Raw genomic sequence first — 19947 nt, forward strand, 5'->3', positions numbered from 1 at the left:
AGGGCTGGACCATTATGGCATCTGGGGGCTAAGCATTATCATTTGCAGGTCAATTGAGTGAAGGTTTTGAGACCCATCTCCAGTCTGATCACAAGTGTGACAACCCACAGAGCTCATTCACTAAGGTATGAAAAGTACATGGTCTGCCTCAGCAGAAGGGATAAGTGGATTGAAAGGTGTCAGTGAGGCTGGTTGAAAGGAGATGGTGAGATTGAAGACATGTGGAAAAAAAAAAGGGAAAAATCTGCAGGGTGAGGTCTTCCAGGACATTGAAGGGAATAGGACCAATAATGAGTAGGAGAAGAGTAGAGCTATTTATTTGAAATATGAAAAGAAGCATGAAGAATAGTTATGGTCCTTTGTTATTATTTCAGAGAAACACTATATCTAAATGTTTTTTCTTCTGCAATATTGTAAAAACACATCTTTCTAAGCCAGACAGATTATGCTTTGTCTTTCTAGTCCTTTTAATGGTTTGGGAATAAGAAGATAAACTTGCATGCTAGAAAACACAAGTCTTTTTAAATTTATTTTTCTTAAGTTATACATTTCATATTGTAAGCTTAAATAATTGTACTATTCTGTGAACTCGTGACATGGCAGGGCCCTGGATAGATGCATTAGTCATTCATTTTCATCTTTTTTTTGATAACCACAAAGTACAGGTCTGCTATACAACATCAAAGTTCATCCATTTTACTCACTTGAACTGGTTAAGCTTTTTTATTTTCTAATGATTTATTCTTCGGCTAGAATGGAAGCTTAGTGGGTGAAACAGAAACCAATGTTTCATAGTTGCCTAATTATTCAATTTCCTTACGGACAAATTCCCAGCATCAAGTAACTTCATTGATTAACTTACAGGCTTTGGACCTATTAGATGTGTTATAGGAAGTACAAACAATAAAAAGTGGGTTGGTTTATATACGTGTGTGTGTGTGTGTGTGTGTGTGTGTGAGCTTTTTTATTTCAAGAAAAATCTTTCTTGGTCATTTTTTTGCTTGGTTGCTTTTTTTCTTCTGGACTTATGATTTCAGCAGAGTAGATAACTGTCAATTTGGATCAATTTGTAAACTCTTTCTATGAATGCACAGATCAGCAACTCATCTGCAATTTATAATTTTAGGAAGTTGCCTGGGGCACTGAGGGATTAAGTGACTGACTCATGGTCACCCAGCTAGCATATATTAGAGACAGGTCTTTTCGTTTCCATTTCCTTTATTTATGATACCATTCTGCTTCTTTACCTGATCATAAACAGGAACATAAATTTGGAGTTGGAAGGGATCTTAGATATAATATTGCAATCCCCTCATTTTTAACAATAATGATAGTGATATCCAGAAAGGTTCAATGTTATCATAATCAGGTCCTGTAACTCCAGCTTCAACCCTTTTCCCAACACCCCTTGCTGAGTATAAAATTATATATGACATGTATTTTTATAGTTACATTATTTTACATTGTAAGGCTGAAAAAATCTTAAGGACACACATCTATGGGTTTTTTGTTTGTTTTTTTGAGACAATTGGAGTTGTGCCTTGCTCAAGATCACATAGCTAGTAAGTGTCTGAGACTGGATTTGAACTCAGAGTCTCCTAACTCCAAAGCCTGAGTACACAGTACCACCCAGCTACTCCTCACATCTCTGCTTTCAGTGGAATTATAATCAGAGCAATTGTCATGGTTTTTGCATTGTATGTTCATCCCCAATCTGACTCTCTTATCCTAGCTATCTGAACTCTTAAGTTCCCAACATCTCATACTTAAAACATTGCCATCATCTATTCATTTCTTTCCTTCAAAACAACATCCAAGTCAGACTCCTTCTGATGAAATATTTCATGATTGCTTAATTGTTGCCTTTTGCAATTGAAGACTATCATGTCATCAAGGGCTGATAAAGTGATAAGTACATGAGGTTTTGTGGCATGAAGTGGAGGAAAGAGGACATCTGGTGCTGAGAGTGGGAAACCTTGGACTTTTAGATGCAGACCTTTCTAATATTATTGAGGTAATAAGCCATTATAGTTGCTCTAGGCATAACCTCAGTACAATACTTTTATGGTGACAACTTGGCACAATAGGATAAAGCTAACCTGTCTCTTGATGGTCTAATTGTCAATATGGTAATTTTTATGGTGAAAATCTTTCAACAGTAGGGTAAAGCAAACTTGTCTCTTGATGGTCTAATCATCAGAATGATAATATTTGGTAAAAAGTTTTCAACAGTTGGGCAAAAGCTAACCTGTCACTTGATGGTTGATTCTACAAAGCTCTGCAACCAGAGTTCAAAGATTTTGACTTCCAACTCCAGCACACCTGTAAACTTCAAATCCAAATGTTAAAGAAAGGTGAGCCCCTGCCAAGGCAAACAGTTGAGAGGGAATGATGAGCCAGACCATGGGCATGAGCATATGGGACCCATCAGAACCATCACGTGGGTGGCAAATAACCTTACCAAACCCAAAGGACATACCCCCTTACTCTTCCTCTCTGGCAGTGGGCATACTATGATTAAGGGTGGAGACCAGGGAAAAGTGAGTTATCTGGAATCTTTGGAGAAATCCTCTACCACCACATGAGCACACTCTACACTTGGCAGAAACACACCTTGGTCACAGGGACCAGAAGATCTAAGAAAAAGGAGCAAGGGGTGCCAAAGACCCAGACTTTACTGACATGGCATGGGGTGACCTGGCAGGAACTCAGAACAAATGCACACACGAACCCCTTTTGTTAAACCCTTCCTCTCTACCCTGAGTCATGATAGACCTCTAAATCCCTCGATCTCCACCCTCTCAATTTTTCCACACACAACATCAAGGATTGCTCTCAAGCATCATATCATTTTCCTTCCTCAGCACCTTCTACATGTCTTCCTAATTACTGCAAATTATGGGTTTTACATTCTTCTATCAATGTCCCTCTTTTATCTAAATGCTTTTTAAATTTTCTGCTGCATTTGACTTCACTCTTACATTCAGGTATTCGACCTTACCGTCTCATCATAAACTCCCATCACTGGGGCATATGACAGTGTCCCTATCCACGGGATCCATCCTTCAATAAGCACTGCTCAAGAGAAACTTGCTTGTTCCTTTGGCCCTTCTGTACATAACATCCCTGGTCAGGTAACACTGATAATAGTGATAGTTAAAAAGAACCATTGCCCTAATTGATTATGTTTATATTTTTGTTTTTCTAGTCTAGGTATATTAATAAATAAGATGAGAACATAACTGCTAAGATCTCTATGTTCAACCAGGAATTCAAAGTCCTCAGCTATTTTGTCCCAATCTACCCTCCTGGTCTTATGTTCAACTAATTCTTACCTCTAAATATGCTGCCATCATCTCATATCACCACCACCACAACACTATCATTTTGCATGTGCATAGCATTAGAGGTAATATAGATATATGTTTATATATTTGTGTTTATATACATATGTATTCCATTTTAAAACACTTTTAAAAATTTACTTCAATTGGGTCTCAAAGCAACTCTATGGGTAAGGACTATAATAGTACTTACATGGTTGAATGGATATGATACAAGTCTCAGATTCAGGGAAATCTGAGTTCAAATTCAGCCCCCCACAATAGTTTTGTGACCTTGGACAAATCAGTTATTTTTTTCCGGTCCCAGTTTCTTGATCTTTAAAATCTATCTGTAATTTGCAATTACCTTTTTAGGTCATGAGAATAAAATGAATCAATGAGACATGATTTGCCCTCTAAACTAGTTTTGTCACCTATAAATGGTGAAATAACACTTATGTCATCAACTTTACAAAATAAAAAGGAAAGAACTTTGTTCAGCAGGAATATATACGCCCATACATATGCACACACATGAACATACACACAAGGAGATATCCACACACATATACCTACATGCATACACATGGATACACACATATCAACTAGGTGGCATAGTACCTAAAATATCAAGCCTAGAATCAGGAACACCTGAGTTCCAAAGCAGCCCCCCCACACACACACAATATAGTTCTCAGTAGATAGAGTACTAGACCTGAAATCACAAACATCCATCTTCCTGAATTCAAATCTGACCTCAGAGACACTTACGCTCTGAATGACCCTGGACAAGTCACTTAAACCTGTTTGCCTTTGTTTCTTCTTCTATAAAATGAGCAGGAGAAGGAAATGGCTAACCGCTCCAGTATCTTTGCCAAGAAGACTCCAAATTGAAGAATTAAATGCAACAGAAATGACTGAACAGCAACAATACATTTACTTATGAGTTGCTATTACTCCTACTCCCAATATTTCCATTACTTCTACTGTTCCTCTTCCTCCTCTTCCTCCTCCTCCTTCTTCTCAATTGTTTCATCTAGCATTTTCATTTGGTCTCTTTCCTTCCTTAGACAGTTGGTTAGTACAAAGACCTTCTCAGACCGCCAGAGCTTGGACTCCCAATTGCCTTGGGTAGAATCCCTGAGATTCTCTTTTCACCTATCAACTCAGCTACCACCTATAGTTTAAGTCCTCAATCTTTCCCTTCCTGTTCCGAAAGGCTAGAGCCCTTTATTTTGCAGTAAAACAAAACAAAACCCTGAGACTTTTCTCCTGCTGGGCTTAACTTTGTATTTTTATTTAAAAACAAACAAACCCTAAAAGCAATCTACAAAACATCATCAGACACTATGGAACACCATAGGGAGTCCAAGAAGCCTTCTAAACATGTAGATCAAGGCACTTAGATCTAGGCAAAGCTCTGTAAATGTGAATTTAAGTCAGTATGTAACAAATCTGTTTCCTGATATATGAATTCAGTCACAGTGAAATTCTGCATTTGGGGTCACCGTATAATGAAGGATACCAGCATGTGTGTGTGTGGATCAATTTCCATTTATTTTTCTCCTCCTTTCTCCAGGATGCTTCCACTAAAATCCTATTCTGAAACCTCTTTGAGGTATATTGGTGACTCTGGGAGCAGAGGCATTGAGTGGAGACCTGGTAATGAAACAAAATTTCTGAGGATCAGCTTAGTTAGGTTTGGCAAGCTCTTCACCATGTTGGCCACAAGGTGATGTATTTTTTTTTACAACAGTCCTCTAAGACCTGATGCTTAAGAAATGTTTGTTGATGGACTGATTGGTCTATTGAACGCTTAAGTCACAGAAGGTCTACAATTCTGCATCCTAAGAGGAATCCATAAGGTTATAAGATCTATGAAGTACTGAAATTTCTCTCTCTCACCCACCCACCTTCTCCCCAGTGAAGATGAGGAGCTCCATGTTGTCTTCTTCCTCCTTTGTTACTTTCCATAGAGTATTGTGGGCCCTAAAAAAATTGCCACTGGTTCTCTGCCAAACCACTGTAGCTCTCCAGGTCAGATTGAACAGAAGAAAGAAACCAAACCCTTCTGATCTTAAGTAATACACAGTCTATATATCTGTTTAGCATAGAGCTCTACTCTAAATTACCTTGAGTAGTATTCCTTCCTGGTCACTCTGTGCCACCTTGCCTAGTGCCCAGTCATAACATAGCCAAATCACAGCCTGGGAGGAATGATCTTGCTGCTGGGATCTGCTTCTCTCATTCTCTTTTTGATGAACCCAGAGACTTCGAAACACTGTCCCCAGTGTGATCATGCCTCCAACTTTTGCCTTTGGCACCAAAACATGGATCCCTTGGATAGCATCTATGGACATTCTTACTAATAACTTTCAACTTCATAGAAGAGACCTGGCAAGAGGCTTCAGTGATTTACTATATGATAATAGGATATTGCTAAATCAAAGAGATTTCAGAGGTCATCTAGACCAACTCATTTTAACTATGAGGAAATTGATAGAGTTTGTAGGTAGAAATAGCTTATTAGGTGGAACAGTAGAAATAGAACTAGAATGAGGAAAACCTGTATTCAAATATATAGCCTCAGACTCTTACTGTGTGACACTGGGCAAGTCATTTAACCTCTATTTTCAACAGCTTTTTCAAAATATGGATAATAATAGCACTTACCTTCCAGGTTTGATGTAAGGATCAAATGAGATTTTATTTATAAAGTATTTTCCATAGCGCTTGTCATAGAGAAGATGCTTAACAAATGTGTTATCTTCTTTTATCTTTCCTAACTTTCTAATTTTTCTTCCCTTCCTCCCTCCCTCCTTCCATCCTTTCATTCTTTTTTCTGTTTTCTTTCCTTCCTCCCTTTCTTCCTGTGTATTTCCCTCCCTTTCTTCTTAGAGTTTTTAAATGTTTTACTTCCTACCTTTCCCCCTTCTTTCTTTACTTCCTTCCTTACCCAGAATAAAACAGGAGAAAAATAGTTCTGATTCAGATGGCTTGTTTTAAAATTTTACCTTTGACTTGTGTTACTTGTGTGACCTTGGGAAAGTTACTTAAATTTTCTGGGGTTTCATTTCATTATCATTAAAAATGAGGGGCTAAATTAGACAGCCTCTGAGGTTCCTTCTAAATCCAGATCAACAGCTCTGTGAATATGGATAAATAAAAAACAGAGATGAATCTTAAACTCAAATCTAAAACTTTCTACCATGCACAGGGTAGCCTTCTTAGAAATGTGGGAATAAATGTTATTATGGATTGACAAGTTTCTTTGAATTTTGGAAATGAACTAGAAATATCTAATTAATTGCCAATATAGCTACCTATATTCTAGAATTGGACATGATAAAGGTAAAAGTACCAGGATGATTGAATTTGCTTTCCTATTTTCATTCCAATGTTTTGATATCATGCATATATAATATATCCCATTAGCAAAGGGATTATTAAATTATTTTTATCTTCTAATTGAATGGAAGCTCTATTCACTTTTTAGTGAAAAGAAATTTCACAAAAAATATTCAACAGATTCTTATTTAAATATTATTCTAAATATTATTACTATTATTTGTGTAAAAAGTTGTTTCTATGAAGATAAATTGAAAAACAAACATGAGTAACTATCTGGTGAAGCAAATCTGTTTTGGACAGTTGTGGTTGATTCAAAAGTCAGCCCTTTTCTTTTCCTAAAAGATGGATATCTGAGCTTTCTCATTTTACTTTGTTCCTGAATTATGGCTGATATGACAGCAAAATAATACCCTTTGAAAAAATAGTCTTTTTCCAGAAAATTGAAGAATATTTGCTTTTACTAGAGTAGAATTCTAGTTTTTTTTTTTTTTTTTGCAAGGCAATGGGGTTAAGTGGCTTGCCCAAGACCACACAGCTAGGTAATTATTTAGTGTCTAAGTTTGGATTTGAACTCAGGTCTTCTTGACTCCAGGGCCAGTGCTCTATCCACTGCACCAACTAGCTGCCCCGAATTCTAGGTTTTTTAAATAACAATTTACTTATTTCAGGATATAGGTAAGTGGATGGGTACATTGTCACTTTCATATTAATTAAACATTTATTAAATACCTATTTCATATAAGCACTGAATTAAACACTAGGAATACAAAGATGAAAAAAATATATAGTTTCTGCCCTCAAGGAATTTGCAACCTGATTGAGATGCTTATGAGACAGTTAACAGATAGCTGGGAATATAGATCTGGAGGTCTCTGGAGAAGTTGGACCTTGAAAATTTAGAGAGTATCTCCCTAGAGAGGCTAATTGAAGTTATGAAAGGGAATGGGATCAAAAAGAAGACACAGAAGAAAATAAGAGAAGATTGCCAAGGATAGAGTCATAGGAGAAACCTCTACTTTTAAGGTCTAGATGGAAGAAGCAAAGGAAACAAGGGCTGAGGAGTTATAAGTAAGAAGATTATGAAAGGGGAGAGAGAGAGAGAGAGAGAGAGAGAGAGACTGACACTAAGAGCTATCCAGTAATGGTAAGCTGGCAGTTAGCAGGTCAGGAATAGAAGGCCAAGCAGATGGGGGCTTTTGAGCCAATTGATAAAAACTGGACCACAGGATAAATGCAAACCATATGAAATATTGGGTGCAATAAAATATATAACTTTGTAATTTTGTTCAGCTTTGTGAAAGCCCCTAGACCTTAAAAATATAAGGCAACTCACTAACATGGATCTGCAATGTATATCAACCATCAGAGGTCTTCCAGCTGAGGTTGTGAGGTAGCTGGTGGAGGCAATTTTCTCAGCATCTTAAGTTAGGAGGGGTTGAAAATGCACACAGGCCCTGGCTGGCCTATTCAGAAGGCTCATTCATTTCAGTGCTGAAGTGAACAGCTTGCCATTTTATCAAGCCAGAAATAGCTCCTAGCACACCTGTGGTTTTTAAAGTGGAAAGGTGAGGAGGGGATTGCAGTGAGGGAAAAACAAAAGAGAGGCAGCATTCTAAACTGATATTCACAGCCTATAATCCCAGAACTCAAAATATCTAGATGAGGCAAGAGGATTTCTCATTAACAAAGACAAACTGTTTATGGATAGGATAAACAACTCAGGTAACTCCCCCTCTCCCTGTGCCAGAGACTTTGATTATAATAACTCTTATATTTAAACCAGAAAGGTAGGTAGCTAGGTCATGGGAACAAGAGCATTTGGAACACCCAATGGGAATTATTTCATGTTCCAAAGTCATGTTGTGCTGAAAAGAGAATACTGAATTTGGAGTTAGGTGACCTGGGTTTGGCTCTTGAATCTGATAATCACTGATTTTAATATATATTTAAAATAAATATCAAGTTGAATATATTAGGTTTGCAGTTTCATGTAAAATTAAAATCATCATTTTTTCCTATTCTATTATGTTATAGAAATACTAGTTTTATTTCTAAAGAAGGAACTAGGTAAGTTGCTTTGGCTGCCTGTCCTTTCTTTCCCTCATTTATTAAAAGGGGAGGGGGGGCATGGACAAGCTGACCTCTGAGGTGACAGAGTAGAACCAATGCAAGGAATGTCTACTTTTACAGTACTGAAATTCAGTTAAATCCATGCCATCACTGATAAGCTATCTGAAGGAAAAAAAACAGAACCCAAATAAACATCAAAGCAACAAGAATCATCATTGTGACAATATTATAACTAGCAAAAGTAAGTAGGAATAAAGACAGAACTGGGTTATCTATAGAAAATAGGCAGATATCATTCCCTTTTTTAACCTAGTCATAAATATAGATAGCTTGATTGCAAAGAATAACACTGTTAAATCTGATTTTCATCTCTAAGGCAGGTTTGGGGATAGAACATTTCACTGAGCAAAGCTGGGAGAGAGTGACGATGCTAATTTTTTCCAGAACAAATACTCTAGAGTATTTCTTCCTAAAGTTGGGAACTTCTGCCTCACTAAAATGACTTAAAGAGTAGGGTCAATCTTAATGTTGAGAGCTTTTCATATGCTATTTTACTCTGGTTTTACACTTTATTTCCAAAGTCCCTAAAGGGAGAATATATTCATTCACTTTTAGCTGCTTCCTTGAGATTCAGGAGAAAGATCCTTTGACACTCTAGGCTATATCTGTTGAAAAGAGAAATGGAAGAGAATGGAATAAATTTTGACCAATTACTTAAGATATCCTCAAAGCACTTTTATATGAAAGTCATAATAACTGACATTTCTACAGTGTTTTGAGTTTGAATAATCATTATACATGCATTCTAGTATTCCAATCTGTACATTAGTAATGAAATATATCATTTTCATTTTACAAATTAAAAAATACAAAACAACTGAGATACAGAGGGGTTAAGCAATTTGTCCTTGGTCACATGTTAAAGAATTAGAAGTCATACAGCTAGTGAGTGTCAAAGACAGAATTTGAACTCAGATCATCCTGATTCCAACTCTAGTTGAATTTTCCTCCCCTATCCATTAAGTCATCTTCCCTCTCTCCAACAGAGAGAAATTAAAACAATAATATATACAAGCCTGAATTCTCCCACTGCCTGTGGTTGTGAAAACCAATTTTAAATAGATATAAATTTGTTACTGGCTTCTCAGAGGGTTAGTTTATAACCTTCAGGCTTGTGCTTTTCCAATCAATCAGCTGGGAAAACTTTTATTTTTCAATCAATCAAATAAAGTATTGCCTCACAAAGAACAAGAAGAAAAAAAAAGATGACACTAATTCATGAAAAGTATTTTCTCAAATTATTCTTGAATGTTGTCAGGCATTTCCTATTCTTGAAGAATGGAATATTATTAAAAAGTTCAAGTGGAAAAACATGGACTAATTCAAGTTTTACTTCATTGGTTCATGGAAAAATTAAAGTAGTTTCTTTAAGCTTTCATTAAAAAAGAATTTTATTTTTCTTCCTCTCCTTGATTTCTTATATCATTGATAGAAAGCTGACCTTAGAGTAAGGAAGATCTGACATCAAATCTATACAAATCTAGGTCTATGTGGCCATTATCAACTTCTCACTGTTCCAAGTAACTCTAAACTATATCATTTTAACTATTATAAATACATATTAGCTACAAAGGGCATATGAAGGAAGACACTATCTGCAGTCAGAGGAATAAATGATTTAACAGAAGTATGGATAAAGTGTTTCATGTATATATCTATATATATACATACATACATACATACATACATACACATATATGTATGTAATACATGTGTGTCTAATAAAGCAATATCTAGGGTGGGGAAGAAAAAGAATATTTCATGATAACTTTAATATATATGTATCTAAAATGAATAGTAAGTTGTTACAATAGATTGAAGTTTCATGTGCGATTGTAAATTTTTTCTATTCTACTATGTTATGGAAGCAACATGAAAGTTTTGTTGTTTTATTTCTTAAGTTCAGAATAAAAAAAGTTGATATCTTACAGATGGGTTACACTGGATTAACACATAGGTCCTTTACATATATAACTCACCCATCTATACACACATAATAAAATATGCACATAGAATGCTAATTTCTTGAGAGTAAAGATTATTTTATTTTTTGCCTTCATATCCTCTAGCACATTATCTAAAGTCAGGGATTGGAAACGGATTATACCTGTGACTTCACTGGAATAAGGAATTTCTGGAAATGGACACTCTCTGGAGCAATAAATGTTAGCCTCTACTACTCTACAATTTGAAATTTAGGGAAAAAATGTCCATGAACACAAAAACTTTTGTCTTCATCTTAATTGGTTCACTTTGTAATCCTATGTATTTTATACATCTCAAAGCATTAGACTGAATAGGGACCCATAGGTTTTACCAGACTGCCAAAAAATCCAAAGTAAAGAAACCCAGTTTAGAGAGCTTCCTAGAGTACTGAGCTGGCCAGTGTCTTGCCGAAGGTCATACACCCAGAATATATCAGATGCAAGATATGATCTAGGGCTCCCTAATTTAGACATCAGCTTTCTATTGACTTAGTCATTCTTTCTCTTAGTATATGGAATACACATTTAATAAATGCTATTTGATAATATATATATATATATATATACACATACACACATATATATATGTATATATATATATATATATATATATATATATATATATATATAAAAATCCATGCCATGTGCAGGATGAATATGAATAATGTTATATTTCCTAAAAAATCATTCACAGAACCAGGAAAAAATAATATGTCTTTTCTCCTATTTGAGTATAGAGTCCATGAGGAAAAAGTGTTTCATTTCTCTTTGTATCTTCCTCATTGCCAAACATAATTCTTCATTGTCAGTGGGAACTTAATAAGTAATTTTTTTTTAACTTAAGGTTAAGAAAAGGATTGGGAGTGGTAGAATTTTTAGAATTTCTGATTATGGAAATTTTCCTGTTATGTTTGAGGAAATTCCTCTGGTCACATAGATCTTTCAACAAGAAAAAGCATAGGAAAAAAGTTATTGGAGAGTGGTCATGATTATGAGAAACCAAAGAGATAATTGAAAAAAAACCCCCTAGAAATCAGTTCCTTCTTTAGAACTAGTAGTACAATTTTAAACAAGCTAATATTTTTGTCAACCCGCTGTTAAATCAGTGTTATAAATAAGCATGGTTAATAATCCACAATACTTATAGGCATCCTTCAGTCAAGACTGATAAAATCCAAGTACACTCCCAATTAGCAATTCAGTCCAACAATTCAATATTTATTGAAGTGAATGATCAGACCTAAATATTAGTCATCATTAGGCAATATGGTATAATAGTGAAAAACATACTGACTCAAGTCAGAGATCCTAAGTTAAAATCTCAATACTTATTACTATGTGGCCTTGTCAACCCCTTCATTTTTCTGACATTATTTTGCATTATCTAAAATGAGGAGGTTGAACTAGCCTATTTCTAAGGTCTTTTCAAGTCCTAAGTGCTGTGAGATTTTGATATCACCTTATAGGGAAAGTAACTAATGGAAAACATGCATCTAGTTTGGGCAATATTATCAATGACTACGAAAAAGGTATGTCACATTGTTTATCAAATTTTTACTATGGCAAGATGCTGAACAGGGTGACAGGTGTTGGAAAATAACGATCCAAAGAGATTTTTGTCAATCTAGAACAATGAGATTATAATTAATAGAGATTGATACAAAAACTTAACTCGAGGATGAAAAATTTAAATACTCTAATGACAGAACAATAATGTGTACTAAAAGGAACTGTGGGTTTTAGTGGACTACAAGTTTAAAGAGTCATGAAATGTTCCATAAAAACAAATACATAATTATCTAATTGTCTAAAACAGAAGCAGATCATATACTTTTTAAAAAGGAAGGGTGGGGGGATGAACTCCTAACCAAACAAGGGATAGAGAAAATTAGAAAGCTAAAGTTGAGAATGTGATGACATGAAACTAAAATGTTCCTGTAGAAAAATATTAATGCATTTAAGATAAGAAGAGAAAAGTCAACTGAGAAAAATCATTCTATTAAATGTTTATGTAAAGAATTTTATGTTCAAGACCATCTACAAAAATAAGACCAAATGATATTCCATAGTAAAAGAGTAAACAAAAGTTATGAAAAAATTCAAAAGAATTGTAGGCTATTAGCATTCATATTAAAGAATGTTCTAAATCACTAATAATAAGAAAACACATCCAAACAACCCTGAGGTTTCCCCACATACTCAGAAAACTGGCAATGATAACAAGAGAGGAAAATAGTTAATGATGGAGTGGTTGTGAAAAGACAGGAACACTAATGCATTGTTGGCACAAGCATTATGTATAGCACTTTGGAATTATGTGAATCAAGTAGCAAAAATGTTCTTTGATGTAGGAATTTCTCTGCTATATTCCAAAGAGGTTAGTCACAAAAGAAAAGATAGCATAAGCATCAAATTATTTATGGAAGATAATTTTGTGGTAGGAAAGAGCTTAAAACAAAGCAGATGTCCAGTGTTTGAGGTCGGGGAAATAATAGGAGATAATATGAATTGAACTGGATATTACTATTAGAAATTATTTACATAATAAAGAGAAACCTTTTTTTTTTTCACTTTGTCACCCTACACTTAATAAGATCCAGTGTTTCTTAATCACCTCTAGGACCAAATGCAAAATTCTCTTTTTTTGGCATTCAAAGTCCTTTATGACTTAGCCCCATCTCTTCACATGCATACTCCTCTTCAATCAAGTGACAACATCTTCCTCGCTTCTCCACAGATAAGATGTTTCATTTTTTTTTTTACAGTTCCCTATGGTTAGAATTCTTTCTCTTCTAATCACCTACGTTCTCTTCAACTCTCAGCTAAAATCTTTCAACTTTTATAAGAAGGCTTTCCCAGGGGCAGCTAGGTGGTACAGTGTACAGAACACCAGCCCTGGAATCAGGAGGACCTGAGTTCAAATTCGACCTCAGGCTCTTAATAATTGCTTAGCTATGTGACCTTGGACAAGTCACTTAATCCCATTGCCTTAAATAAATAAAATTTAAAAAAATAAATAAAGAAGACTTTCACAATCCTTCAATTCTAGTGCTTTTCCTCTCTTAATTATTTCCTATTTATACTATATGAAGACTATTTGTACATATTTGTTTGCTTGTAGTCTTTCCTTTGAGATTGTGAGTTCCCTGAAGGCCAAGACTATCTTCTGTATCTTTGTATGTCCCCAGTTTTCAGCACAGTATCTGGGTACTTACTGACCAACTGTCTGACATAAAAAACATTTATAGAAACTAACACAAAGTGATTTCAGCAGAGTCAGACAACATTATCCACAGTGATCACAACACTCTAAATGGAAAGAATAAAGCAAAAAAATTAGAATGAGATGATGCAAAATTATAAAGAATAAGGCTGACCCCAAAGAAGAGATAGGATGAAAGACTTCTTGCTTCCCCAAGGGAAGTTAGATGAGTGGAATGTTGTATATCTTATTGTCAGATGCTTTTCAAAGTGTACTTTCTCTTAAAAATTATGTGTTGTGATGAATGACTTTCTTGGAGAAGACAAAGAAAAAAGATAGAGGAAAATGTAAGCAAAGAAAATAGAAAATGTGAATAAAGATGCATTTTAAAAGTTAAAGATCTTATTGTCCAAAAGAAGAGCAGTGAAGGTCTAATGAGTAATGTAGAACAATGTCTGAGTTTCTGGAACAGATATAGAAAAGTATGACCAAAATTCAGAGATGAAATCAGGAGTCAAGACTAGTTGAAATAAATAAGAGTATTTAGTCTGAAAAGGAAACCTGGGTAGGGGGGAGGTGGGGGTGCTGGGAGGCATCAAGAGAGATGACAGCTTTCCTCAAGTATTTAAAGATTAGTCAAATTAAGAATGATTAAACTACTTCTTTTCCCCAGAGTAGAACTGAGAACAATGGGAAGAAATTATACGGTGGGGATTTCAAATCAGTTTAAGGGAACATTTCCTGAAAATACAAGGTGTCCCAAAGTGAATAGGACCATCTTCAGAAATGTTAGCGTTTTCCTTATTAGAGTTTTTCAAATAGAGGTTGGAGGGGCAATCTTTATGGATAATATGGAAGTGATTTCTGTTAAGGTACAGATACAGATTTTATTGGATGATTTTTGTGGTTTTGTTTAACCTTGAGAGTCTATATGCCTAATAACCTCTTACCTAGAAAGCACAAATGTTTCAGCAGTTTGGTGAATCTTAGAAGAATAAGAATATGAAACAGAGACGAAATATAAAGTTGGGAAAGAACCATATAATAGAGGGCTTTAAGAACCAGGAAAAAAGAGATTACATCTTGTCCATAGGGAAAGGGACCCACTGAATATTTTTTTAATTGAAAAGGGATATAATAATAATCCACAAGGAAGGTTATTCAATTAATGTAGTTCTCTGAATTCAGATATAGAAATGATGGATTGAAGGGCGGCTAGGTGGCGTAGTGGATAAAGCACCAGCCCTGGAGTCAGGAGTACCTGGGTTCAAATCCAGTCTCAGACACTTAATAATTACCTAGCCGTGTGGCCTTGGGCAAGCCACTTAACCCCCTTGCCTTGCAAAAACCTAAAAAAGAAAGAAATGATGGATTGGAGAAGGTATAGACTGAGGGGAAGGGGTTAGATGACTATTAAAAGAGTATTGGGAGGCGGCTAGGTGGCACTGAATAGAGCACCGACCCTGGAGTCAGGAGTACCTGGGTTCAAATCTAGCCTCAGACACTTAATAATTACCTTGCCTTGGGCAAGCCACTTAACCCCATTGCCTTGCAAAAACCTAAAAAAAAGAGAATAGCCTAAGACATATATATATATATATATATATATATATATATATATATATATATATATATATATATATATATATATATATATATTAGGAAAAGCTTCAGCAGGACTAGTTATAACTTGAAAGACATTAAAAATGTTTAAGTGCTTAAAATTTACAGGCCTTTACATCTGAGTGGATTTAGTAAAATCTCATTGCTTCTTAAGAGCTGATGTGGTGCAAGACTTTTTATTTTATTTTCAATCAACAGGAACAGACCGGGGTTGAGGGTTTTCCAAGACAGATGAAATGGAAGGCCACATGGTTGAGACTTGATATTGATATTAGCTCTGGATCAATGCTGATGATTTGATTTGGAACAGGAGCAGCTGTACATAAAAATTCTTCAGGGGAGAAGAATTTGTCATGCTCTGCTTTGGAAAGCACAAAATTTGGACAGCTTAGGTTTGGAAATATTCCTGATATACAAGAAATCCCAACCAAATATGAGCATTTATAAGACACTAAAGCTAGCTCCTAATAAAATGTCTATTGAAGAACTTGGCACTTTAAAGATGAATTAGAGGAAAGAAAAAATATCTCTGATCTAGATTGTATTCTAAAATATATTACTTTCCTTGTGTTTTCCCTCCAGTCTTAAACATTTTCTTAAACATTTCTTAAACATTTCCATTTCTTCCATTCTTTCTAGACTCTGGAAAAATACTTTCTCCTAAAGCTTGCTCCTTTTAATCCTGTACCATTTGGGGAAAGCAAAAATATACCATTTGAAATAATGACAGCTATTTTAAGCAATGTTATTTGGAACTTTCCAACAAGTTCCTTCCAACTCTTTGATATCATAAGACCAGAGAGCTTATGAGTCACTATTAACATAAACATACACTTACCATAAAAAGTCAACTGTCCTCTGGCCACATTTTTGCCTCTTGAATTTTCAGCTACACACTCATATAGACCAGCATCTTCCTGTTGGAAATTTGGAATTTCAAGAATTCCATTAGATTTGTGTCTTCTGGCTTTCCTGGCTATTGGCTTTCCATCAGCTCTTCGCCAGATAATAGTTGGAACTGGACTAATAATAAAAAGAACAATGGAGTGAATCATAGTGGAGAGGATAATTTTTTTTACTTAAAGTTTTGCATCTAAAAAAAGGCAAAAACAGGTCATCCCATAAAGTTATTTAGGTTGTATAAGTCATTCATGCATGATACAGGTCAAATAGGAATGCTTCTTTCCTCTTAAATATAAATGAATACTAAAATGCTGGTCTTTTCTCAAATATATATTGTACACCTAACTTTAAAATTTTGCAAAGTGAAAAAAAAGTTTATTTTAGTGAATGGGCCATATGACTTTGACTAAAACAGAAGGAAAGACATTCATGAATTCCTAATGGTTTAAATGACATTTTAGTTCACATGTGTAAGGATTCTTGCAAGGTAAATTACAAGCCAAGCTATATTAGCCCAGCACATGTTTCCCTTCTGTGTTGTTTATGTATTAGGGTTTCAATAAACTGATATCAAATAAAGATGGTTTTGCCAGAAAAGGCCCTGAGTAGACTCCCTGTGTTGAACTTATGAGAGAGCATGGACAAGAGTGATACTGGATGAGTAGGTGTAGATGGATTGCAAGCTTCATTATTGAAGATTGAATACAAATTAATGATATAGTAGATTTATTTGATGTTCCCAAACATCTCCTTTGGAAAACTTGAGCCAAACTACTACAATTAAGGGTGGAATCAGATGCTGGGGCTTTCGTGTTTTGTTCAAACATTTGTCTGCTGTCTTCTTACAGTATACGTTCTAATCTGCAAACATGGAAACTTAACCAAGTCTGCAAATTGGTAGGATATTGCACTGGCCGATGATATCAGAACTTCAGCTCTAGAACAATTGGCTCAATAGTTTACTTTCAGAAATTTACATATTAGATTGTCAAGTCTCTGAAAACTCTTCTGCATAATTTAAGATTATATTTCAAAAATTAAAATAATCAATCTGACCATACTTTCAGTATAGGGATTTATATTCACTAGATAGATACATCCCTGAATAATTGGGACAACAGAGAAGACTCCACCAAAGCTCATTCCGTTCATTTTTTATATATTTGAAAATGTGCATGCTCAATATGGTCTTTGAAAATTACTTTAGCTTTGCCATCTTTCTGAGAGACTCTGAAATGGATGATGATGATGATGATGATGATGATGATGATGATGATGATGATAATGATGATGATGATGGTGGTGGTGGTGGTGGATGATGAGTAGCAGCTGGTTATCCAGACATGAATATTTCTGTGTATATTCCCTAAGTTCAATTTTTGTCTTATGAAGCTTACCAGCACTGTCATTTAGGCAGCAAATTCAGTTGAATTCATAGTCCCCTTTGAAATCCAAACAACATAAGCTTATTTGCTATATCATTGCTTTGGAGGAATTGTCTGAAGTGTACCACAAAGACTTAGTTTATAGATTGGATCTAACCAGGTCCTTTCTTTAGCTACTTGAATTGGGATAGTCTCCCTTAGATGGCCAGATTTTATTACTTGGGGCCAAAGACTGAACTGGTTTATATTTCCTTTGCTTAAGCCAGAGCACTTTGCAGACAATACCAATGTCTTAGTTGCCTCATCTGCCTTCCGGCTCTAAAATTCCTATGTCACTCAGACTAATTCTCTGAAGAATACATTGAGGTCTTGGGGACATTATTCTGCTTCCAAGGCACAGTAAAAAAATAGCATGCTAACAAAACATGATTCAGGACGATGGGAATGACTTACTTTAATATTTCAGTAAGAGCTATGGGGAATGATGTGGATAATTAAAATCCACAGAGGACTCTCAAATCTTTAATTTAGTTGATAGTTAAAACCACCCCACCACAACTTTTTATTAACTGTATGCAGGAAAAAGTCTAACTGATTTGAATTTAATTGTCCTTTATAAGCTAAAAAATTAAAAAAGCATGATAACTCTTTACTATTTTGAGGGGAAAAGAAATGAAGAGTACCATAAATTCATGAAAAGTCAGCATCATAGGTTCAGAGTTGGAAAGGATATCAGAAATAATTTGATCCGCATTTTATAGATGTGCAAACTGAAAACTGAAGAGTTAAAATGATTTTCTTAATGTAATACAGATAGAAGGTAGCAAAGCCTGATTTTAGGTCCTATGATTCCAAATCCAGAGGTTTATCTATTGCATTATCAAATTTTGTTAAATTCACAAGCTGGGTTAGAAAGTAAGGTATTATTTCCTTCTTTTCTTTGGGGGACCGAGCAAGTAGAATATTTCACGTACTTTCAGAATAGGTTTATATACGTGTGTGTGTGTGTGTGTGTGTGTGTGTGTTAGTTTTACTGTAGTGTTTTTTCCCTTTGATTTATTTTTATTTTTTCATATAAGGAATGATCCTCTTGATGGGGGTGGTGGAGGGTTATATCAGGAAATAAGAGATAATAAAAACAAAAGATGTTAATAAAAAGAAAGCATGACATCTCAGAGAATACAATAATTTTATCATGCCTTGTGAATGGTGTATCTTCATGTTCTCTGCCTAAAGTATAGGAGGAAACTAGGTAATTATCTAGAGAGACTAAGCAATTCAAGACCAGTTTCAAGAAAAGCATTATGTATCTGTCCTCTGTGCACCAGACCAGCAGTAAAAGTCTGTATTTTCCCAAAGAGTTCACTTAACTGTACATCAAATGAAGAGCATTGTTTCCATGTCATACCTGTTTAGACAGTGTGGCACATTAAAAGCCATAATAAGTGAATGAAATATATTTTCTGAATAACCCATTCTCCTCTTCTTTCTGGTCACATCGATTGTGACAGCTTAATTTTCCTAGTGCCATTAGAGTACCTTGCTTTTCAGTGAGAGAATAAAACCAAAGATGCATACTCACAGAATTAAAAAACAGAAATGCTTTCTTTGTTCCTGAATCTTCTAAAAAAATCACTGTCAAAACTAGGGAGCAAACTTTGAGCCTACCTGAGCTTTAAAAACAACAATATCCCAAAGAAAGGATGAGGAAGGACATTAAAACTTACTTTCCCAAAGCAAAGCATTCCAATTTCACAGTTGCTCCTTTTGCAGTTGGGACTGTCTCTGGAAACTGCACTTCTATTTTTGGCTCATATTCACCCATGACCCCTGGGAATAAATAATAGATACTAAATTTTGGATTTTTAGATTTTTGAAAACATGATTTTTTAGCTGTCATGTTCTATACATAATTCTATACATTCATACCTACATTTTAAAGAAGTCTAGACTGATATCCATGATTTGAAGCTATTTCCCAGATGTTGCCAGAGTGCCATACCATATCCCTAAGATTAACATTTTCAAGACTCTATACACTCTCA

The 19947-nt window shown here is 35.1% G+C and overlaps 1 protein-coding gene across 2 annotated transcripts in view; it reads right to left on the reverse strand.

Moving 5' to 3' along the window:
- Positions 1–19947, reverse strand: part of LOC141494999 (contactin-4) — a 582571-nt gene that overhangs the window by 174706 nt on the left and 387918 nt on the right. For both annotated transcript variants that reach the window (XM_074196081.1, XM_074196080.1), the window contains 2 exons: positions 19630–19732; positions 16453–16637 (listed from right to left, as the gene is read on the reverse strand). In XM_074196081.1, coding sequence (XP_074052182.1) covers positions 16453–16637; positions 19630–19732 — 288 coding nt within the window. The remainder of the gene's footprint in view (positions 1–16452; positions 16638–19629; positions 19733–19947) is intronic.

Source organism: Macrotis lagotis, chromosome 8, assembly GCF_037893015.1.
Source record: "Macrotis lagotis isolate mMagLag1 chromosome 8, bilby.v1.9.chrom.fasta, whole genome shotgun sequence".
NCBI lineage: Eukaryota > Metazoa > Chordata > Mammalia > Peramelemorphia > Peramelidae > Macrotis > Macrotis lagotis.